This window comes from Hermetia illucens, chromosome 4 (assembly GCF_905115235.1).
Source record: "Hermetia illucens chromosome 4, iHerIll2.2.curated.20191125, whole genome shotgun sequence".
NCBI lineage: Eukaryota > Metazoa > Arthropoda > Insecta > Diptera > Stratiomyidae > Hermetia > Hermetia illucens.
This window is the reverse complement of record NC_051852.1, coordinates 27,659,947-27,684,269: the sequence shown is the minus strand read 5'-3', so window position 1 is coordinate 27,684,269 and position 24,323 is coordinate 27,659,947. Positions and strand designations below refer to the sequence as shown.

General features: G+C 42.7%; 2 protein-coding genes across 2 annotated transcripts in view; one reads left to right on the top strand and one right to left on the bottom strand.

Annotated features, from left to right (window-relative positions):
• Nucleotides 1-410: 410 nt before the first annotated feature.
• LOC119653407 (piggyBac transposable element-derived protein 4-like) lies at nt 411-10,802 on the bottom strand. Its single transcript, XM_038057972.1, has 3 exons — nt 10,755-10,802; nt 9,226-10,505; nt 411-483 (listed from the first exon to the last, which is right to left on the bottom strand). Exons 1-3 carry the CDS (start codon nt 10,800-10,802, stop codon nt 411-413), a joined length of 1,401 nt encoding a protein of 466 aa, XP_037913900.1.
• A 7,918-nt stretch (nt 10,803-18,720) lies between these two features.
• The window catches only part of LOC119653596 (general odorant-binding protein 72), a 30,704-nt gene continuing 25,101 nt past the window's right edge, over nt 18,721-24,323 (top strand). Inside the window, exon 1 of the mRNA XM_038058346.1 lies at nt 18,721-19,108. Coding sequence (XP_037914274.1) covers nt 19,037-19,108 — 72 coding nt within the window. The 5' untranslated portion in view covers nt 18,721-19,036. The remainder of the gene's footprint in view (nt 19,109-24,323) is intronic.

Genomic DNA, 24,323 nt, shown 5'->3' with positions numbered 1-24,323 from the left:
AATATTTTCCGATGCATACAATAGTTTTTATTGAGTTTTGAAAAAAAGAGATATGAGATATTCTCTTAAGTAACATTAAGACATATCTTTCTTAAACATCCACTCTGATTGGAGGGGTCAGACACGCAAAACGGAGCCTGTGGAATTTACTATACAGGTCTGATGCGAAAATTATGCGGGCACTACCAATTTTTTTATTGAAACTACTATTTCGCACCCATTAGAAAATCCCTGGTCCTTGTAACCCTCGTTTTCTACGCCCATCGAGTCAACGCAACAAACTGAGAAAACAGCATCTTCCTAAATAAAGTTCTGTGAAATTCGTACTCAATGTTATCGAAAAGAAGGGAGCTGAAGTTTGATAAATGCATTACGAGGTCAATAATGCTAGAGCCCAAAGTAACGGGAAATCAGTTATCCGTTTCGGGTGATGTTCCATCTTCGTGGTGGATAAGCACCCAGTTGAGGAAATATCCTGGGAGACTAGGAATAAAATCATATTTGGAATTTTGCAGTGATTTATGGTAATTGCCAATACTTCAAATGATAAGATTAAGGTTTCGGCTCGAAACTAATTTATTGAACGAACACTGCACGTCGGTAATCAATTGTTCCCTTCTTCAGTGGTGTTTTTTTTATGAGAAGAAAGAAACAACTAAACGGAACATGGCATTTGTTTAATAAATTACTGCAATGATACAAACCAAGAAATCAAACAACAGACACCCCGTATTGGACACAAACTAGCTCATCAAACGGAGGTGCATCTCCATAACATTGGGAGCCAGATGACTACACCGAAGAAAAGAGAAGTTGGAAAGACAAGCAATGGAGCCAAGATCAACATTGGCCTACTATGAAGACTACTATGAAGGAGGGACGTCAGGAAGGAGGCAGGTCTCAGATGCTAGATGGTATCTGCGCAATCTGAAAGTAGGCCTGAAACTTTAAGAAGGCTCAGGGCAGATCTAAGCCTTTGGCATGAGAGCCAACAAAGCGGAGAGCAGAGTAGATCAGCCCGCAAGGCGGAATACTCGCTGATCACTACAGACTAAACTATAACCTATAGAAGCTAGGGCTATGTGTAGATTCTGTGAGGAATGTTCTAGGATAATGTCTGGCCCTTGTGTAAAGTGCCTGGGCCTGGGCGAAACACTTGGAAGTTGGGAACATAATAAAATTCTAGTAGGTCGTTGGCTTAAACGTCATACCATAGTTTATAGGTATACTATAAGCAGTAAGGGGATACAATAATTATTTAGTATGCAGCGCAAAGTCTCTTGCAAGTATTATTTTTAAAGTTCCCTTTTCAAAACTATTGCCCACAAATTTTTAAATGACCAAAAACAAAAAAAAAATCGATCTTAATGATATAAACCTGAGAGGCAATCCTGAGCTCACCGGGGAAAATCTGAATGTAGGCTCATGTTTCTCACCCACAATTTTGGAACGCTGTTCACCAATCAACGAGACAAAGCAGACCTTTAAAGGCCCTTAAAATTTTCTAGGTTTCTTAGTCAGCGAAAAAACGAAACCTGCTGTTATCGGCTTTGAAAACATAAGCGAACAGCTATACACTCTGCGCTTGCGAGGCAAGTTTAGAAATAAAAGCCTCATACACGTTCACGCCCCTACAGAGGAGACTGCAGAGTCGGAGAAGAATACCTTCTACGAGGCAGTAGAACGAACCCTCGAAGCCTGTCCCAGATATGATATCAAAATCATACTTGGGAATTTTAACAGCCAAGTAGGGAAGGAGGCCGTATTCAGGCGATACGTTGGCTCCCATAGCTTACACGAAAAAACAAATGATAACGGACTGCGGTTGATCGAACGCCGCCACCTCTCAGCCTTGATGAATGTCAGAACATATAGGGGGGCCAATATGGACTCGGATCACTATCTCGTTGGCATGGTGCTCCGAGCTCGAATAACAATACCACCTAGAATCCCCTCTGACAATCAGGTGAGAGTGAATACTGAAGCCATCCACAACACAACCCTCCGCGACACCTATAAGAGGGAAATGGATGCCGCAATAACCGCAGTCAACAGAGGACCTGGAGATGAAGCATCAACAAATGATCTTCACAATCACCTGAAGAACGTTATCATGAATACGGCCACAAACATACTTGGCCCCAGCCGCTAAAGGAGTCGGAACGGCTGGTTTGACGATGAATGTAAGCTAGCAACGGAACGGAAGAATGCCGCATACCGAGTAATGTTGCATTCTCAAAGAACGCAGACACGCGCAGAGACTTATCACGAACTCCGTCGAGCGGAGAAGCGACTTCACAGACGGAAAAAGGAAGCCTGAGAGAACCAACAAGTCTGTGAACTAGAAAAGTACAGGGAGCAACCGCACCAGGCGCGCAAGTTTTACCAACAAGTCAGCAGGATGAAGCCTTATAGACCTCGATGCTCATCCTGCCGAGATAAAGAGGGAAATCTGATTTCCGACAGAATGGGCATATTGGAGCGATGGGTTGAATACTTTGATGAGCTAATGAACAACCAGAACATCAGCGATTTGGAGGTCCCGCCAACTGAAGACGACGAACAAATACTGCCAACACCAAATTTAGGAAAAACAGTCCGTGCAATTCATCGGCTAAAAAATCATAAGTCGCCAGGAGCCGATGGAATTACAGCCGAATTGGTTAAATATGGAGGCGACCAGTTACACCAAGTGGTTCATCAACTTGTACTCAAGGTATGGGAGAGCGAATCAATGTCTGACGATTGGCAACGAGACATTATCTGTCTTATACATAAGAAGGGAGATATCACACAGTGCAGCAATTATAGAGGTATCACGTACCATCTACAAGATATTCTCCACTATCTTGCTAGGCCGCATAACCCCATATGCTCAGAAAATCATTGGCCCATACCAAAGAGGCTTCACTCCAGGCAAATCAGCAACAGATCTGATTTTCTCTCTGCGGCAAGCGATGAAAAACTGTTGGAATATGGACAACAGTTGCACCATCTGTTCATCGACTTTAAAGCCGCCCTTGATAGCATAGCCAGGGTAAAACTGTACACAGCCATGAGAGAATTCGGTATCCCGACGGAATTGATAAGACTGACTAGGCTGACCCTGACCAATATGCGAGGCCAGATAAAAGCAGTAGGATCATTGTCAAGACCATTCGACATCAACAACGGTCTACGACAAGGGGATGCCCTATCATGCGTCCTCATTAACGTGGCCCTCGAGGAAGTGATCCGTGATGGTGTGGTAAATGCAAAAGGTACGATCCTCTTTAAGCTCACCTAACTACTGACCTCTGCTAACGATATCGACATCATGTAAAGAACCACCCGAGACGTACAAACTGCCTTCATCCAGATCGAGCAGGCGGCGATTGGTGCGAGATCTTGGGCTGCACATCAATGAAGACAAGACAAAATATATGGTGGCAACGTCAGCACCGAAGACGAATCAACCAACAACATCAAACCGCACTGGTCAAACACGAAGAAGAATAAGGATAGGGGAATACAACTTTGAGACCGTTGATAATTTCTCCTATCTAGGGTCGAAAATCACAACCGATAACAGCTACGATGATGAAATCCGCGCACGGTTGTTGTCTCACCATAGGGTTAAAGCTCTTACTGTACTAGACTATGATCTTGCCAGTCCTCATGTATTCCTCCGAAACTTGGGTTCTTAGCAAGAAAAATTGCGAACTCTTGACCGCGTTCGAGAGAAGAATCCTCCGAAGAATTTTTGGCCCCCTACATGAGGATGGACGATTCCGTAGCCTACACAATGACGAAATCTATGAGCGATACCATGACCGTCCGGTTGTGGATAAAATCCGGCTTAATAGGTTACGGTGGGCGGGTCACTTAATCCGTATGGATGAGGATGATCCCACCCGGAAAGTCTATAAGGGCAATATCAATGGTAGAAAAAGAAGACGAGGCAGACCCTGCCTAAGATGGAGCGATGGCGTAGGTCAGGACGCCAGACAGCTTTTAGGGACATCGAATTGGTGGACCTCGGCGCAAAACTGGGATGTCTGCATTCCCTTATTAAGGCAGGCCTAGACCGGATACCGGTTGTTGCGCCGTTGATGATGAAAAACAAAACAAAAAAAAAAGAAGTCGATCTTAATGATATAAATCTGAGAGGCAATCGTGAGCTCAACAGGAAAAATCTGAATGTTTTCTTATGTTTCTCACCCATAATTTTGGAACGCTGTCCACCAATCAACGAGATAAAGCAGACCTTTAAAGGCCCTTAAAAGTTGAAAAACGAGTAAACTTCTGCCTCTTAGCTAAAACTAGCCCTGGTGAAATAACGCATTGAGACAAGCCGCGAGAGGAATAGATTCTTCTTGATATTTGGCACAAAGTCCAAACTAAAGCCGTATTTTAGTGATCCGGGTCGGCAACAAAAGGGGATTGTCCATAAACAGCTAAAACTTCCTGTGTAGCCAAGGCTTTGGAAGCTAGTTGAGAGGTACCGTATGATGACGCCAGTGGAGCAGGAGGTACAGCATCCTTGTAAGGTGTTAAGTTTTGGTTCTGGTAGAAAGGAGTAAACGTTAACGAAAACGCGAACAAATCTGTTCAAACAATATCATTTTCCCTCAGTGTTTTGGGTCTAACCCTGAACAAGACGCTAAACCGGAAACTAAAAGCTTCAAGTATGACGGTTTAATGTATTTCTTTTACAAAAAATATTTGTCCCATTACTACCTAGCACGTAATATATGCTCATATTAGGTGAGAATATCCACTTTCGCGTAATACTGACATTCAAAGCTTCGTTAGTAACAGTGAGATTTCTACCAAACTCGTTAAGATTATGCTCTATGTTATAGTCTTAAGGGGGTAGTCAATTACGAAAAATTATTATTAACTTTATTTAAAGAGATATTGCTATAGAGGTATTTCGGAGCCTAAGCACCATGTAGTGCCTCTTATTGTTTTTTTTTTTTCAGATGTTTGGGTTGAGTAGTTTCTGAGAATGGATCCGTAAAAGAAATTATAACTTTCGGCAAGTAAACTGAATTTAATTAGGTTTTGTTTTACACAAAACCCTTAAAAAAAGACTATCAAACAATAGTTCAAAAACCTCTTTCTCTGGCTTTTAGATGATTATCCCGAGAATGTTGAGGTTGTAAAACAGTTTGGTGTTTTATATACATTGTATAAATATATATATGGTTGCCATTTACCCCTTAGCGGAGTATAGCGCGTCAACGACACCTACAAGCCATCGTTCCCGGTTACTTGAGCTCCCCTCCAGGACTTCCCAAGACGCCTGTACTTCCTCTGCAGTTCTATGCGAAGTGCCCTTAGGCGACCCACTCGTCGGCTATCTTGGGAGGATTCCATTGCATAGTGTAGCCAACAATACAATTGTTGCCTCTCCCTAAAGTGTCGCCTATCCACTACCACTTTCAGATTACGAGCGCGGCGCAGGGTGGCTGGTACCTTCGTTTGAACGACATTGAACCGATTTTAATAAGGTCTTGTTTGCAACCAAACACTTTTAAGAATCAAGCCCTGGGACTGTGATTTTATCGGAAATCAATTTTCGCCTCCCCATTTAAACACACAATAATGGGATAAACGAGATGCTCAAAATATCATATCTTGGATAATCCACAAAAATTTCTAGTTGTTTGGTTCAGTAATTCGCAAACTAAGCGAGACTGGACATTACTTTCTAAATAGTCAGATTAAATTATAAATTATAAATGAAAGATCTAAAGTGATTCAATCTAGCGAAAGTTTTATAACAACAAATAAATGTATGGAGTTCCACCTTATCCGACATTTCGATACTTCAAATTTTTTTTAAACTAACGCCCTCGCATGCACCCCTACTTCACATGTGTAATTGACGAGTACATGCCTCTCATTCAATCTTTATTTCAATTCATAAAATCGATTGTACAGAAAAACGAGACGGATGACCGTTCATGACGTGACTCAATTTCATAATTTGTGTACAACAACTCCATATGGTGGTGAACATATGCACATGAGCTCATATGCGCTCATGCATGAGGTTTGGGGAGAAGAAATCTTTGGATAGTGCACCATGCGAGTACCTAAATTACTTCAAGTAGGAAAGTGGAAATAAAATGGTCAATGAGTTTGATAGCGAGACCTCTTACGAAATTGAAAGCCCACCGGGAATAGACTGATAAGAAAAGGTGATTGATTGAAGGACATGAGTTTAGTGTCGGTTCTCCAGCTGTATAATAGTTGAAGAAATCACGTCCAAGGGTTGAAAATATCTCTATCTCATTATGGGAAGCAATGTTGAGGTAGCAAACTTTGTTTGCTTTGTTTGCCTTTCCTAAGAACAACTTTCTGCTGAAGACCATTCCCAGGATTAAATCATTATAAGAAAAAAATGTTAAGGAGGAGATAGTGTTTCTTGTTAGCTTATTGGTGGGGTATAGTGTTCCCACAAAGTCAGATTGTGCTTCAGTTTCACTATCATCACGATAAACGCAGTACCAGTGGCAAACTCCCAACAGCGAAACAAAAACAAGACGAATACAGATACCCATGACAGCTGGGGTTCGAATCCAGAGCAGCGAAATTAGAAGGCTGGCGGCCTACCCCCTCAAGCATCGGGCCATCGGAAGAGGAGAGGCCTAACTTCAATTTCTTAAAAAAAAACTGGAAGCCTATTATAGGTCCCCTTCGCGTTTGTTATAGTCGAAAGAGTAATAAAAGATCTGCTGTAGGATGATCGCAATTGATTTCATATAACAAGTATCCTTTTGAATTTCTACATCTAACGCTTACTGCGCGCCTCTAGATACGATTATTACTAGACGGGAAAGATCAGTTCGGAATGTTAGAATTTTGATATTTCAGTTTACACAGTGGTGAATCGTATGTTGTCTGTAACGTTCCTAACGAAGAAAGAATCCTTTTGCAGACGAACATGGACAAAACGGTAGCCCTCAGTGAAATCCGCTAGGAAATGAAGCCTGAAGATAATGGGGCAAAAGTGTCTTGCGTACGGAAAACGAGGGGTGGCGAGAAAGGGAGGTCCGACGAACTGTAAACAGTTCAAGAGATCTGGTTTAAAAAATTCACCAGTATACGGGATTAGTTGGCATATGGCATAAAATAGGTCATTGTCGGCCTGAGGAATATCCACCCTTCCTCATTGTGGAGGTTACCTACATTGCCCCTGAAAAGGACATGACACAGGATTCCGCAGACAAGGCCGATTACTTGCTTACGAATACTCTACAAATTCATAACGTCCATATTGGTGGAAAATTCAATGCGCACCTCGAGACCAACATTCTTTCCGAGAAGCAGGGTGGTTGCATCAAGGTGTGGCAAACAGCAGCTCATTATCGACCCGGTAATTGAAGAAACGGGAATTTGAGTTAAAAATCTATATCGATTATGCTTAGACTTTTGACAGCGTCCCGCACACCCGCCTAGTCGCCGTTTGTATCGCATTGGTCGGCAACTAGTGAAGTTGTCAGTACGTTTATCTGACAGCATCGACGCCTTAGAGTCTATTTGGAGAGGCATAGTCCAGGGATATTTGTTAAGTCCTCTTTGGTCCTGTATGGCACTGAAACCCCTTTCATGTTTACTGAACGATGCTAGAGGGTCATGGTCTTCCAGTAAAATACTTAGATGACATCAAATTGTATGTTGCTGCTGATGTTCACGTTAGAGGCCAATTACGAATAGTAGATATCCAGATCCAAGCTATGACCGAAACAAACTTCTATAAATATCTTGGCATTCTGCAAGCAATCCATGCTCGACTTGGTGACATGATGATACTCTGCTGTCTGAACTCTCGCAATGTCTGAAGCTGGGGTTGAAATAACTACCACTAACACACCAACATCACCGCTAAGTCGACTCACTACGCGCTTATTTTTACATCAAGTCCCTTGGATGCGGCTATTTCTGGGGCAGGTTATGAGTTGACTCCACTTAACTGAACAGATGGCAGTGTGTTGGGAAGCACTTTGCTGAGACGGAGCAATTTATATGTGCCATTCAGAAGAAGACGAGGCAGACCCTGCCTAAGATGGAGCGATGGCGTAGGTCAGGACGCCAGACAGCTTTTAGGGATATCGAATTGGTGGACCTCGGCGCAAAACCGAGATGTTTGGAGTTCCTTATTAAGGCAGGCCTAGACCGGATACCGGTTGTTGCGCCGTTGATGATGATGATGATTCAGGCCTAGGCCTAGACCGGATACCGGTGTTGCGCCGTTGATGATGATTCAGGAAGGGGTGGTCGCCACCCGCTCATAATGAAAGAGTGAGGGGAAAACGGCCAGAGCGGAATGTGTGGTGCGGCGTTAGAGACGTTAGAGTCGCAAGTGATAGTCAGCTTAGAGCATGTTTTAGGAGCGGGAAGGTATAAATGATCGCCATAACAGACTTAATATGGTGCTAGTTGACAAGACGGGTTGCTCTGCCCATAATACCTACATTGAACGGAAATACGTGGGGACGAAGGTAAACTATGAGCCATTGGCTCGGGATATCAAATAAATTGTAATATCGTTTGCAGGTGCAATACCTTAATCCTAAATGGTATTCCTAGATGTCCTAGGACTTCCACACAGTCTGATTCTAAGCATGCAGAAATGTACCATTCTGCAAATGCCCTCGATGTTGCGGAGAGTTTTCGATTTTTAAGTAGGTAGGATCGTCCGAGCATTTAGGCCATTAGTGCTTGTATTAGGTAAAATGGCATCCGCTGGGATTGTAAAAATTGGGAAAAAGGGGATCTCTTGAGAAGAGGTTTTTGTCTTTGCTGGCTGTGTGTATAGTGCGAACGAGGTTTTCAGTTTAGATTAAAATCCTATGTAGTCGAAATCCGTATAAATTGTTTTCAAAGTTCATTGCCACCATTTCGGACTTCAATTCTCGTTATCCCGTGCTGGTTAGTTCGATCGGCCAAGGTTTGATCCATGTGTTCTGTCTATAGTAGCCGCCTCTTAAATCCACCAGTGCACGAAACACCCGTTTGCTGGCGGATTGGCCACTTTTATCTCACTTAACCTTCATACGACCCTCTTTTCAACTAGCGTTGAAGGTCCTATGGTCATTTTTGACCACATGAAGAAAATGTAAAGAAATCATGAAAAAAATTCAAGAAACGATAATAATTTTTATTAGTATTCAAAACATTATATTGTTTTAACAGTCTTTGCACTTTACAATAAAGTGTCGCTTGCACACATACCTTTTACAATTGTTACAAGTAAATGAGGTTTTTATGTCTTTAGGGCAAAATTTGCATCGTCCTCTTTTGGCAGATTCCTCTTTTGTTGTTGTAGTGTTATTGGTGTCATCAGTTAAATTTCTGCTTTTCAATACAATGTCTGCAGACGCTAAGGCTCTAGGAAGAGACTTCCTCATCTGCATATATGGATTCACCAGTGCGCGACCGAGCTGCTCCAAAAAAAGTCGCCGCCTGTAGAGTTTACTTTTGTTCCAATCCGGTTCTACCTGAGTAAACAATATAAATGCATTATAACACGATATATCAATAATGTTGCAAAAAACTGCTACTGGCCATCTTTTAGTTTTTCTTTTCGTTGAGTAGCAAGCGACAAGTTTATCCAAAGTATCTACCGCACCTTTCGACGCATTATAATCTTCGATGATAAGCGGTTTTTTATTCTCCTTATTATTTATAGAATTAGTAGTATGTAGTGTGCTCTGTAAAATAACGCTTCGATTTTTCTTTGGTACATACGTAACCAACGTCGTATCTTTGGTAAATGCGAATTTCGAACTTTGTGCAGGCCACTTCTTTGATTCCAAAAGAACTCTCGGAATCGAAGGTTTATTTTTTCGAATTGTTCCAACTGATGTAATCTCTCGTTTCAAGAGCTTTTGTGGAAGTTCATAGGATGTAAAAAAATTATCTACCGTAATGTTGTAACCTTTCAATCCAGCAGTCAGGTCTTGAACGACTCGCATTCCTTGATTTCTTTCTGGTGTATTGTTTATTCTTCCGGTGTAAGGTTGTATATTCCAGACGTAGCTTGTACCGCTGTCGCAAGCTACCCAATTCTTCATTCCATATTTAGCAGGTTTCATTGGCATATATTGCCTGAAAGGACATCTGCCCCTAAAGGGAACCAGCTGCTCGTCAATGGTAATATTCTTTTGCGGATTGTAGAGTTTTGGTAAAATATCTACCCACGAGTCCCACAGCTCGCGGATGGGTGCAAACTTGTCTGTTTCCCGGCGGCTACTCCTCGTGGACCGATCATCAAAACGAATGAATCGTGAGATCTTCTTGAACGTTTTGTTCGACATGACGGCTCGAAAAATTGGACGTCCTATTTCAGCATCCCACAAACTTTCAGTTGCTTCATTGTTAGATCGGAACACTCCTGCAAGAATCAAAAGTCCGATGTAAGCTCGCAAAGTTGGCGTATCGATATCTTCAAAAGTGGCTCCTAAGACTCTACGTCCTTCCCGATTCGTATTTCGCAAAATTATCGTTTCCAACTGCGGTGGTAGAAATAGATCGAATGATGACTGAATATCAGAGATCCTTGAAGCGGCGTAGCGTGTTATTCCGGGTTGTAGTGATGGGTTTGTACTTCTTCGTGAATGTCGGAAAGGATGTTCGTACCATTGTATAGTTTTGTCTCTAGATAAATATTCGGGTAGGTCTTCCAGAATAATTTCTTCAAGGTCGTCGTCCGAAACTTCAATTTCTTCATCGCCCGATTCATAATCTTCAATTTCGGATACTTCCTCGTCCTCGTCACTAAAACTCTCCGCTACTTCGATAAAGTCCATGCTTTTATGCAACTAAACTATACGGCAACGATTTACCAAATGATACACTTGTTCAATGACCTCGCGCTTTTATAGCCCTTCGAGGATGATGCAATACATTGCACGCTATGTGCAATAAGATGATGAAATACATTGCAACACATATAGGATGCTATGCAATACAAGAAAACAATTTTCCTATTGGAATTTATCCCCAGAATTCGCAAAATTCATTCGATTGGTCGTTTTTGACCCAAGGAACTTAAACGTAACATTTTTTACTGTGCAAGAACGGAGCATTTTTTAAAAATACTCTGGTGTCTAACATGTTTAGGAAGAAAATAAATTATCAGTTACCATATTTAAAGTTCATTGAATAACAAACAGCTAATACAGAGTCAACGAAAAATCAATTTTGGTCAGAAATGACCAGAAGAACGTATGAAGGTTAATAATATAGCTGGCGTCTAAATTCCATTTAGCTTTGGGAGCAGCGCGGCACGTTGATTTTTATTGATGCCACCGTACATTTCCTCCTTAGGTGACCTGACATTTATGTATTTTTTGGATACAAAAAGAAAGGATACAGGAAACGGGTGCACTCAAATTGATTTAATTCCCTATTGGGGGAGGTGCTTTTAGAAATATTGAGATTTTTAAGCATAAATAATTGCTCACTCAGATCCGGTACCTTCGGAATTTAATTTTGTGCATGATTTCTCATTTGTGCATGCCTAAATATTCAAAATATCAGATCTTTCCAGCCGAGGCCCGCGAGACCATCACTTAGGCATTATTTAGCGGAGTGAGTTTACCTTAGTCATTCTTGCACCTTTCTGCTTCCCTCTTTCGCGCTTCCTTCAGCAGCTCGTTCTGTAATTTTGCGGTTGCGGAGGAAACTGAACTGGCTTAGTTCTCCTTCGACCTCAATATCTCCGCAACTATATTTTTCAGATTCACCTTCTTTCTCAGCGCTTCGTTGAGTTCTCTCCGTCGCGAAGTTTGGCCAATGCAAGATCACATGCTGTGCATCCTCTACTATGCTACGCATTGAGGGGAATTTAACGAATCTTTCAACCCACACAAATGACGCATAAAGCGCAATCTCCGACATTTTTTTGGCCCCAATGTTCCAAAACATTTTTGTAAATGCAGCAGTAGCACTAGCTGTCTCTTCTCTCTCTCACGTTGCTCCCAGGACAGGGGTGAGGCAGGGTCTGACGATTTGCCTCTGCTCTGGTAAGAAACCGTAAAGCCGTCATCGCCTAACATTTTTTTAACTAGCTGCCTTTTGGGATGCATACTCTAGGTGTTCCCTAAAGGTCAGGGTGACATCAGTCATCATGTATATATATCTGCAGTAGATAAGGTTTCGATGGAAAAACGGGGATATTTCCATCTGGCTCCCGTATATAGGGTTTTTCGTATCTTAGATTGAGTCACTTTAAGGAAGAAAAGCACATTAGACAGCTTAATTTCACGTACTTTCGGGACGATAAGAGAGAGGTAAGCTGAAAAATTCGTAGGCTAACAAAAACAAAAAGAAATTTTGATTAAATTTGATTTTATTAATCAATATAGTTGTCTTTGAGGGCGAGGCACCTTTGGTATCTGTAGAGGCTCCGCTATCTCGACCAGCTTCACTTTGAAGTCATCCAAAATTGTTTTGTGGACTTTTTTGATGTTTTCGTCGGTAACAGCCTGCTTGGGGAGTCCACTGGGGCATTGTTCTCTGTGTTCGTTTCGCCTTGTTTAAACTTAGCAACGGTTGATTTCCAGTTCCAACACTGTGATTCAGTGAGTTTTTTGTGATCAACGTATTATTGAACGTCTTAAATCCAAAATCCATTAATGAACGTCTCAAATCAAAGTTCATCGAAGTACTTAACAGGATTAGCATCGAGATATTCTAGGCTTCATACTACGTACTTGTTGGTTAAACTTGTGCGCCTGATCCGGTTGATTCCGTGTATTTCTCGAGTTGACAGATCTGTTGATCCTTGTAGAATACCTTTTTCTGTCAGTGAAATCACTTCATCACTCGGTAGAATTGGTGGTAGAAGTGAGAGCATAGGCAGGGTAAAACCGTAAGGCTGCACATTAATGAAAGCAAAGCAAAATATATGGTGGGCGTCATCATAAAAAACAAAAGAAAGAACAGCGAATTGCACCGTTCAATTGACAACGATAGAGAAAGGAGGATGCAGCTGTGAAATCGATGATATTTCTTTTATCTAGGGTCATGCTTAGGGGTAAGAGGTATGACGATGAAATCCGCGCACGGTTGTTGGCAGCGAATAGAACCGATTTCAGCTTACTGTTACTGTTCGGCTTAAAATGTCTCACCATTGGATTAAAGTCCTTGCTGTACAGACAGAACTTAGGTCTTTAGTGACATAGCCCCTACAAGAAGATGGAAGACCCTATAGCCTATATATAAATCTATGAGGTATACCATGACCGTTTAATTGTGGTTACAATCCGGCTTAATAGGTTATAGTCCGCGGCTAACTTAATCCGTATGGATAAGGATGGTCCAGCCTCGAAAGTCTACAAGAGCAATATCTATTATAGAAACAGAAGATGTTGCAGACCCTGCCCGAGATTTTAAGGATATTGAATTGACAGACCTCAGGCAAAACCGGGATCTCCGGAGTTTCTTACTAGGCAGGCTAAGACCGAATACCGGTTGTTGCACCGTTAATGATGATAATTGGATTGAGAGAAAGTTGAGGCGCAAGGCGAATATCGCATCAAAGAACGACATTAAATTTGTGAGCATCCTATGCGGCGCATCTTTGTGGAATATTTTGATTACTCAAGAAACCTTAGAGTTCTATTCCGCTGACGATATAGCAGTGATATGAAACAACTTGATATTGAGTTATATTCATATGAAGTAGTTCATCATCATCAACGGCACAACAACCGGTATCCGGTCTGGGCCTCCCTTAATAAGGAACTCCAGACATCTCGGTTTTGCGCCGAGGTCCACCAATTCGATAACCCTAAATGCTGTCTGGCGTCCTGACCTACGTGATCGCTCTATCTCAGGAAGGTCTGCCTCTTCTTCATTTTCTACCATTCCGGGCTGGATCATCCGCATCCATACGGATTAAGTGGCCCGCCCACCGTAACCTATTCAAGCGGATTTTATCCAAAACATGACGGTCATGGTATCGCCCATAGATTTCGTCGTTATGTGGGCTACGGAATGGTCCATCCTCAACGCGGTCAAGATTTTTTTTTTCTTGCTAAGAACCCAAGTCTCCGACGAATACACGAGGACTGGCAAGATCATAGTCTTGTACAGTAAGAGCTTTGACCCTAAGGTGAGACGTTTCGAGCGGAACAGTCATTGGCTTGGGAAATTGCGGCAATTTTGTGTCTCGAGAAGATGGTTATAGTTCCCATAATATTGTCGGCTTTCCTAGATGTCCTTCCACACAGTGTGGTTCAAAGCATGCAGAAGTTTACAATTTTGCAAACGTGCTCGATATTGCGGGGAGTTTCTGACGGATATTTAGGCTCTTAGTGATAGTATTAGGTAAAATCTGGTCTTTGCTGAGATTGTGAAAACTCGAAGAATAAGGGATCCCTTCAGAACAGTCTTTTTCTTTGCTGGTTATGTGTGTAGTAGGAAAGAGGCTTGCAGAAGTTTGAAATATGCAGCTTCAGTTTAGAATAAAATACTATGTAGTCGAAACTCGCACAAATTGTTTTCAAAGTTCATTGCTAGCGTTTCGGACTCCAATCCGCGTTATCCCGTGCGGTCGGCCAAGGTCTAATCCATGTGTTCTGTCGATAGTAGGTGGCTTGCAAATTCATTAGTGCACGAAAAACTCGTTTACTGGCAGGTGGGACGTTTTTATTTTACTTCAAAAAATAGTTAACGTCTAGATTCCACTTAGCTCTTTGAGCAGCGCTAAACGATGATTTTTATTAATGCCACCACAAATTTCATCCTTAGCTGACCTAGCAATTATTTATATTTGACGGATCAGATTTTTGTCCGCTACTTGTAGTCTAGGCTAAAATTGATGGACATGCTGTAACTTCCTCTAAACTACTAAAAATTGTAGTTTGGAAGCTACCGCTTGCCTATCAAATTTATATTTGAGGATGCGAGAAAGGATAGGTCAAATGGGTGCTCTGCAGTGATTTTAGTTCCTAATTGAGTTGATGGGTATTTAGAAGTACTCACATTTGCAAACAGAAATTATGGGTTGGTTAAATCTGCTACGGCCGGCATTCGCTCGATACGATTGTAGGCAGCCGGGAAGCTGGAAATAAAAAGCTTTGCGTTTTCTTTTTGTATGGAACTTTCTGTGCATATTTTTCCATTTGTGCACGGTTAAATATTCAAAGTGTTTCTTGGCGCTGCTTGTGATCCTTCCTACTCTCCTCCTTCGGGCTTCCTCAAGTAGCTCACTCTGCACTCTTACGATTCAAAAGGGAAGCGTAAGCCAGTTACCATTCGACCTCGGTATTTCCGCAACTATATTATTGGGGTTCATGCTCCTTTCGTTTAGGTTCCTTCTTTCCATCTTGACCCTTGGGTAATGAAAAGTCACGTCATCTGCGTATTTGGTTGTGCCACCGCATCCAGGGCTATTCGGCAAATCGTTGAACCCATACAGACACCGCCTGTAGCAACCGTTTTCCGTGAGGAAATGGGTAATTTGGTAGTTAGTCTCCCCTTGTTTCTGCTACCATTCGTAGAGTCGTGGCATCTATGTTGCCAGTGATCATACCATTCTCGCCTCGCCGTATCCCCGCGTTCTCATTTCTTTCACGAGGATATCGACTGGGATCATGTGCCTTAGTACCGTCTCATATGATGTGGTTCTAGAAGGCATCAGTCGGTAAACCGAATTCATTTGCTTCCTTCTCTGAGAGTTTGCAAGCGCTTCCTTTGGCTCGAAGGTAACCTCCGACGTTGTTTCAGGCCGCCAACATTCGGCAACATTTTTGCAAGTGTCACGATGACACTAGCTCACCTTTGAGATACATACTCTAGGTGTTGCCTGAAGCTCACTCTGGCATTTGGTATTTGATAGCGGGCTTTGAACCCACCATATATTCATTGACCTGCATATGCATCTGAAATGAACACTATCGTGTACTTCCTTCACATACACCTTAACTTCCCGATTGGAAGAAAAAGATATTCCCATCTGGTTCCATTATGTAATTTAGCAGATATATCGCCAAAACAACGGTTGCTTGATACGCTGGATGGGGATTTGAAAGCCTTGCGACTGCATCCAGATCAGGCCTTTGATAGAGAAAAATGGGGCAATCGATCACGACGAAAGAACCCCTTTTATGAATGGGGCAAAGCCTACAGGAAAAGGAGAATAAAGAGTGAAGTGATGTAGAAGTCCACATAAACTTTAATGAGCCTCCATGAGCTTCAAGTCTGCAGATAATAGACAAATTTTACAAAGGAGTACCCTAAGCCCGGCATGCAGGAATAATGCCAGTCAATATGCTGGCGAATGAGGTGACCCGCGTCTATTATGGAAAGCTCAGTTTCCATGATCGGCCCTTGAGGCATACTGAAACTGAAAAATCGTAGAAACATCAATGGTAATAATCGGACTTCGTTCGTTGGACCTATGAGGTAATCGCACTTAGTTTCTCCCAGGGTGTTGATGATACCTACATGCCTGTGTGTCCTGAAAACAGGAATAGAGTTAACTCCATGTGGAAAGTATCTAACGCAAGTTGAGGAAAGCGAAGTGCACTTTGATGCATTCGAGAATGCAGCCGCCGGACAAGAGGAAAATTAGACAGGACTAAGTCTGCACGCTATATAATAGACTTCCACGGAGAAAAGAACAAAAGTGACGGGAGCGGTGGGGGCTGGTCATTTTAATGGCGATCCGATACACTGAATTCAAATGGTGTCTTTATTAAAGGCCCTAAAATGCTCACAGGATGTTAATGCAATTTGCTCTGGCATGCAACATAGCGAACCTTCAATAACTTTCTTCTGAACACCAGTTTGGGAATTCTCCGGTGCTTCCTGTAGATGTACCTGGCGAAATGGAACATCTCCATAATAAAAGAGACAATTTTACATATTACAACAGAGGATAGAAAATCGGCATTGCAGATGAAACTGTCTGATATTATCTCCATTTGCACATTTGTTTTCATGACAGCATGAATTGAAAATGCAAAAGAATGCATAGATCTTCCTGGCGAAACTGGCGGGAGGTTACCTGCAACCATTTTCAGTGCTGTCATACATGCCTATATGTCAAGGAGCTGCACAAATATTTTCCTTTCTTTCGCTTACGTATCAAAGGAACAATTTTACTATTGTGGAAGTTTACGTCATGGTTGAATTGCTGTTATTTTCGTTAGTCCCGCTTTTTTTGGATGCTACAATATGCCACCCTTTTCGTCGTTTATTTTTTGAATCCTTGAGGAGTTTGAGTGTAGGGGGCTCTATACACCTTCTTCTCCGATTGATGTATTCACCATAGAGCTTTGAAGAGTTTTCATCCTGAATACTAGTGAGGGAGAAGGATACTTTTTTGTTTAAATTGTCAACAGAGCATTCAATTCGTAGGTATACTACCAAACTCTAAATTCCCTGCGAGAAATTATTAATTTACCGCTTGCAACCTATTTACTGGAAACGATTTTACCTGGTCCATTCGATCCATTTAAGTTTGGCCACATTTCAAAAATTAGCACTTGATTGTCTCTCTACAAAGTTATCCTTACAAACCGAAAATACATAACTCCCTTTACATCCTGCATCAACACCTCTCTTCCGGTGGAGTTAAACTTTCTCAATGGATAACAAAAAGATGCATGCCCCCCACCAAGCAATCCTAACCGATTTGAAATTCTTGAATTGTAAACTAACTCCCCCTTTTTTGCTACCTAACCACCTCTCCCTTTCCAGGATGAATAACTTTGTCATGCTGATGATGGTTATTCAGGAATTTCCTTGCTATGATCCTAAGAGGGTCGGTCTAATGGTCTTTTGTGGTTAAATTGGAATCATAACTGGTAAACTGCGGGTTACAGGACGTACTAATTCTGCATAACTTTGCGGTTGGTTCCGTTATACGGCGATAAAATGAGGAGAACCCGAAGAATCATATGAATTCATGCATAAATCTTTGGGACTATTACCCATGACAGTGTCATGTAAATGGCAGGGAAATTTATGTTCTTTTCGAATGGCAAGGGCGAAAGGGTGTGGAATTCATTGTGTGACTGAGCTGTAAATTATTTCAAATCTAGGGGCTGTAACTTTGCTATTATTCAAGGAGAACCATCTGGGGACTAGGATGCTAGTGCCTAGACTCAGAGCATATGTATATTGGATAAGATAATAGCAAGGACGAAGAAAAGATCCTAAAAGTCCCTTGATTTCCATCTAGAGTTAGAGGTCGTGCTCCTAATATTCTAAGAATTAGGAAAGAATCTGATTCAGAAAGTTTTCCTATGCATTATATTATGAACAGAAAGTAGAAATTCATCCAATTCACGACAGCTATAATTTAATCAGAACACGCATTTCCAAAGAAGCTTCAATCATTCCTCCCCTATTATTAGAAAACGTAACTCGTAGGTAGGTATAAGCTCACTCGGTTTGCCGCCTTCGACTCATTTGTTTTCCTCTCCAGTCTGCAGCTTGTCATCGCATTTAATTAGGACCCCCACAATTAGACCTTACCTAGCAATTTGCTAAGTACCCGGTACATTCCGCAATTGGCAGTCTTTCCACCCACTTACGTAATCGAACCCGATATTTTCTGCTGAAAGGTCGACAATTAAATTTTGCAAGTGCATACATGGCAAGAGAATCTTCTGCTCAGCGGATCCTCCCATCCAATCATCTCCTTCACATACCGGAAAAGTAGTATTTCTCCTAACCTTTCGACACGTATAAAAAACAAACTGGAAACGGCGGAAAATTCAATTAAGCATTAACGAGCGTTTGCGGTAAATTGGATCCGAACAGAAGTGAAAACGGGACGGTGTCGACGACGAGTCCTTGGAGAGTTTTCCCTGTTTTAAGTGTGTGAAATTTCCGAGAAACATTGTAACGGTCGACGTTGTGGAAAGTTGTGATAAGAATTCAATTGGTTTGCGGAGATCAAGGATTTGTTAGTTAGTTGACTTGCAGATTTCACTCCTTCGGTTTTAAAGGACATAAATCTTGGGATCATCTACGATTTATACGTGGGACTTAAGGTTTGCGAAGCAGTGTTTCAGCCGACAGCATGATTTGTGATAATAGATTGCTGGGATTTGCTATATTGATTCTTGTGTTGGCGCCCTTTAGTTGGTGCGGGGTAAGTTGTGTTAATCCGAATTTCTGTAATTTGGCCAATTATTTATGGTTTGAAGACTAGTTCACTTGATGTTGTCCCGAATTGCAAAGACTTAGCCAGCCAATTTGCTTCTTTACATTCCATGAGAATTTGACACCTTCAAGTACTGACAAATCTCCTTGCTCATCATTGAGGCTAACTTGTGAAAATTTATTCCTGCTAATCCTAACTAAGATATATTTGCTTAAAACTCTTCACTGAACTACGTAAAACAATGCGGTCCTTCTTCAGTTGTGATTGAAGATAAACCTATCGTGATAATCAAGGTAAGCAAGAAATAAGGAGGGGGATCACTTCTTTGTTAAAAAAAACAGTTTTCTGTCCCCCCACCTTTCTGCAGCCTGCTTATTCGTATTCGGGGAGGCCAATCAGACACCAGTCTGCCAAGAATTCATATAAAGAACCTCTTGCCCAAAGGCTTCACTGGCGGCTATCTGGTACTCTGGTCTGTGGGAACATATATTCCAGTAGACTGCTTTCAGGACGTGCTTTTAGTTTGGTTATTTGCGGTGAGTCTCGTTTTAGGAGTTTCATGGTTCATATCATGAACAGAGCTCTTTGCAGGCTGAATGGGTGGCGCTGCACTTCAAAGTTCCAGATCATACCTTATTATTAGATAGACCACTCAGTACAAGCCAGTTTCGGTATATATACTACTCATGGTGTAGTTCTGGCTACCATGATGCCACTAAAGAAGTCGAACGATTTGATGATCGACGGAAGAAGTTCACCCTTATATCAAAGGATCGCCCTATTCACTCATTCACCGCACACGCACCACAGACAGGTTGACCTGATGCCGAGAAAGATGCCTTCTGCAACTTCTCCATGGAAAGACTTGTAACGTGTCTGCTGATGACTATGTCATCATTGGCAATCTTAATGGTCATGTGCCCATGATCTTGTACTTGTGAATACATGGTTCATCAAACGATTGTCTCATCTTTCTAGTGTGAATCTATAGTGGGGACAGTAAAACGCAAATCGACTATATTCTCATAAGATGCTGACATTTTAGCACCGTCGCTGACTGGAAAGCCATTCCCTATGAGACCATCGCACCTCAATATTGACCGTTGATTGCCGTCCTTCGAATTAAGCCATCGATAAAACATCAGGATGCCAACCGGGAAACAAAGAAAGCGATTGCTGTTACCTGAGCGGACCATTGCAATAATCTTTACGATAAACGTGAGACTCGCGATGGCAAGAGAGATCTCAATCGACTTGTTAAAAGCCGAAACGAACGCACACAGAATATCGAACACTTCTGCTGCGTTAATAACAAGAATGGTACTTTCCTTATCAGCCGATGGGCAGAAGACGAGAATATTTTAAGCAGATTTCAACTGAAGAACTTGCTCATCCTCCACTTTCACAATGATTGCCCACATTTGGAGCAGTTCCACCTGTCAGTGCAACTATGCGGTTTTTCGCTTCGAGTTAATTCCAGTTAACCCGTCAGGGAGTGCCGTCCCCACGTACTTGAGGAGGGCGATTAGACTCGAGTCTGCAAGGGACTCATCTGAAGTGGCTCTGGCCACGAAGCCTCACCGTACCATGGGAACCGAGCACCATGGGAACCTGGTACCATGGGAACCGGGACGGCACTCTGAGAGCATATGCCCCAGGAGAATTCCTGGAGGATGTGCTCTCGGCCCGGTTATTGGTGGTTGGCTCCCTTGTGGGAGTTTCATGGTGGTTGTGGTTATGCCTACATGGCGGACAGAGTTTCTCGGAGTTCAAGCGTGGAGTTGCGCTGTACTATACGGGTGCCGTACCCCTTAGTTGCGGCAGAGGTGCTAGATAGGCCTTACATCCACTGGAATGAATGCTGAGCCTGCATTCAGTATAAACCCGGACCGCTCTGCCAGTCATGGCGAGGCTCTGATAGTAGTCTCCAAATCAATTCGTGTCCGAAAAGGACCGTGGGATTATACCTATACGGCAGGTATTCACGTTAAACCCCCAGGACTTTCATGCCAGCGCAACTGCAGTCGAGGAAGCAATAAAATGAATAAAATCGAGGAAAGCCATAGGACCTGTCGAAATCACATCTGAGCTCGGGAAAGCGAAAAGTTGGGACCCAACACTGTTCCTCAGTGAATTCTTTAATCGGGTTATTCAGGAAGGTAGAACACCACTTGACTGGCAAGAAAGTACCGCAGTTTCAATATGGAAAAAGAAAGGTAGTCCACCAAGATGTTCACATTACCATCTGATTCGGTTACTTCTCCACACCATGAAGATTTTTGAACGCATTCTTGACAACCGTATTCGCGAAATCGCTGAAATAAGCGTGAATCAAACCGGATATGTCAAGAACTGCGGAACTACTGACGCAATACACGCTGCGTGGTTACTCATGGAGAAACACCGTGAGAAGCATCGCCCTGTTTACATTGCATTTCTGGATCTAGAGAAAGCGTTTGACCGTGTGGCACACAAATTCATATGATATGCTTTACGACAACAGTTAGGGACAGAAGAACTCGTGCGCTGGGCTCAATTGCTATACCATTATCCGAAAAGTAAATTTTAAAGTATGGCGGGGTATCAAAATCGCTTCGTGTCTCTGTTGATATTTATCAAGGAAGCGCCCTTCTTGTTGTGGAGACCGTCATACGGGACATTCAACGTCCAGTGCTCTATAAACTGGTTTATGCAGATGACGTTTTCTTAGCGTCTAATAGTCTTGAGCTTCATCATCATCAACGGTACAACTACCAGTATACGGTCTAGGCCTGCCTTAAAGCGCTGAGGTCCACCAATTCGATATCCCTAAAATCTTTCTGGCGTCCTGGCCTACGCCATTGTTCCACCTCAGGCAGGGTCTGTCTTGTCTTCTTTTTCTACCATTTACGTTGCCCTTATAGACTTTTCGGGTGTGATCATCCTCATCCATACGGATTAAGTGACCCGCCCACCGTAACCTATTGAGCGGGATTTTATCCACAATCTGACGGTCAGGTTAGGTCATGGTGTCGCTCATAGATTTCGCCGTTATGTAGGTTACGGAATCGTCCATTCTCATGTAGGGGGTCACAAATTCTTCGAAGGATTCTTCTCTAGAACGCGGCCAAGAGTTCGCAGTTTTTCTTGCTAAGAAGCCAAGCCTCCGAGGAATACATGAGGACTGGAAAGATCATAGTCTTGTACAGTAAGAGCTTTGACCCTATGGTGAGACGTTTCGAGCGGAACAGTTTTTATAAGCTGAAATAGGCACTTTTGGCTGCTAACGCGTGCTCGGATTTCATCGTCGTAGTTGTTATCGGTTGTTATTTTCGACTCTATGTAAGAGAAATTATCAACGGTCTCAAAGCTGTAGTCTCCTATCTCTATTCCTCCCGTTTGACGAGTGCGATTCAATGTTGTTGATAGGGCATTCCCTTGTCTTTGACTGTTTTTAATGTTGAATGGTATTCAGAGTGATTCTGCTGCTTTTATCTGACCTCGCACATTGGTCAGGTTCAGCCTAGTGGGTCTTATCAATTTTGTTGGGATACCGGGGTAGGCGGTCTCAAAGTGGATTAAAAGATGGTGCAATTGATGACCACACTTCATTAGTTTGTCCATCGCTTGCCGCGGAGAGAAAATCTGATCTGGGCCAATGATATTCTGGACGTATGGGGCTATTCGGGTTACCAAGATAGCGGAGAATATCTTATAGGTGATACTCAGCAACGTGACATGTCTACAATTGCTGCACTACGTGATATCTCCCTTTTTATGTATGTGTTAGATAATACGTCGTTGCCAGTCGTCAGGTATTGATTCGCTGACCCACAGCTTGAGCATAAGTTGGTATGTAAGGCTTCATTCTGCTCACTTGTTGGTAAAACTTTCGCCTTCTCTACCGGGTGCATTTGCTGGGTGTACTTTTCGAGTTCACGGACCTGTTGGTTCTCCCACGCTTCCTTTTCTGTCTGTGAAGTCGCTTCTCCGCTCGCCGGAGTTCGAGATAGGTCTTTGCGCGTGCCCGCGATCTTTGAGAATGCAATATTACCTGGTATGCAGTGTTTTTTTTTTCGTTTTGTTGGTAGCTTACATTCATTGTCGAACCAGCCTTTTAGCGGCTGCGCCCAAGCATGTTTGTGGCCGTACTTATGATAACGTTTCTCAGGTGATTGTGAAGATCATTTATTGATGCTTCATCTCCAGAATCTCCGTTGACTGCGGTTATTGCGGCATCCATTTTCCCTCATACGTGGTGCGGAGGGCTATGCTGTGGATAGCTTCAGTGTTAACTCTCATCTGATTGTCAGAAGGAATTCTGGGTGGTGTCAGTATTCGAGCCCGGAGCACCGGGTGTAGTGAGTCTTCTCAAGGAAACCGGTCCCCACCCGGCCCAACGCATCTCCTGCAAAGCTGTTACATCAGCCCTATATTGGGACAGGGTATCGTCTAGCTGTTTGGCAGCTTGATCTCTGTACAGGGAACGCACGTTCCATGAGAAAATGCGCAAAATCGTTATTCCATTGTTGTTGCCGGGTTCATTGTTGTAAAGTCCATCCTGTCCGAGGCTCCTTCTGTGGCTTCGTAACAGGTTGTTAGCCCTACTCAACTCCCAACCTGGAGGGCCAGTTGGTACAATTTGTCCCGTTTTGAGCTGCGGAGACTCGATTTCATCCTTCTCCGTCTGCAGCCTTTCATTAAGAAAGAGTTCCCAGCAGTCACCACGTGAAGATGGAGATAGGGTTTTGTAGTCGAGTTGTTCGTATTGGTTTTGCAGGCGTTTCGTAAGTTTTATGCTCCATCGTGGGTACCAATCCATGTTTGGCGCTGGGACCTATACTATCCTTTGACCACCCAGAGCAAGTTTGGTGGATAGATTTGACGTCTGCCCGGTGTTATTTAGTTTGGCGTTATTGTTTCCTTGAAGAATTTCTGTGAATGATCTCGGTTGAAGAAGGGCCTCCTATCTTGGTTTGTACGTCCTCTTTTTCTTAGGTGCTGATGCCGCGGGCGTAGTTGACCTCAACTTTGTTACAGTTGAGTCACTGCCGGCGATATGCGACTATTATTGTTTTATTTTCACCTTTTTTACGCTGCTTGGTCCTCGCGGAATTTTTCTTGAGGCATCTTTGGTAACTGATCTATTCAGTTTTCCTTCAATTCCTTTTATCAGTTGTCTGTTGCCCCTCTGACTGGTTGGGGCGCCGCGTTTTGTGTAGTC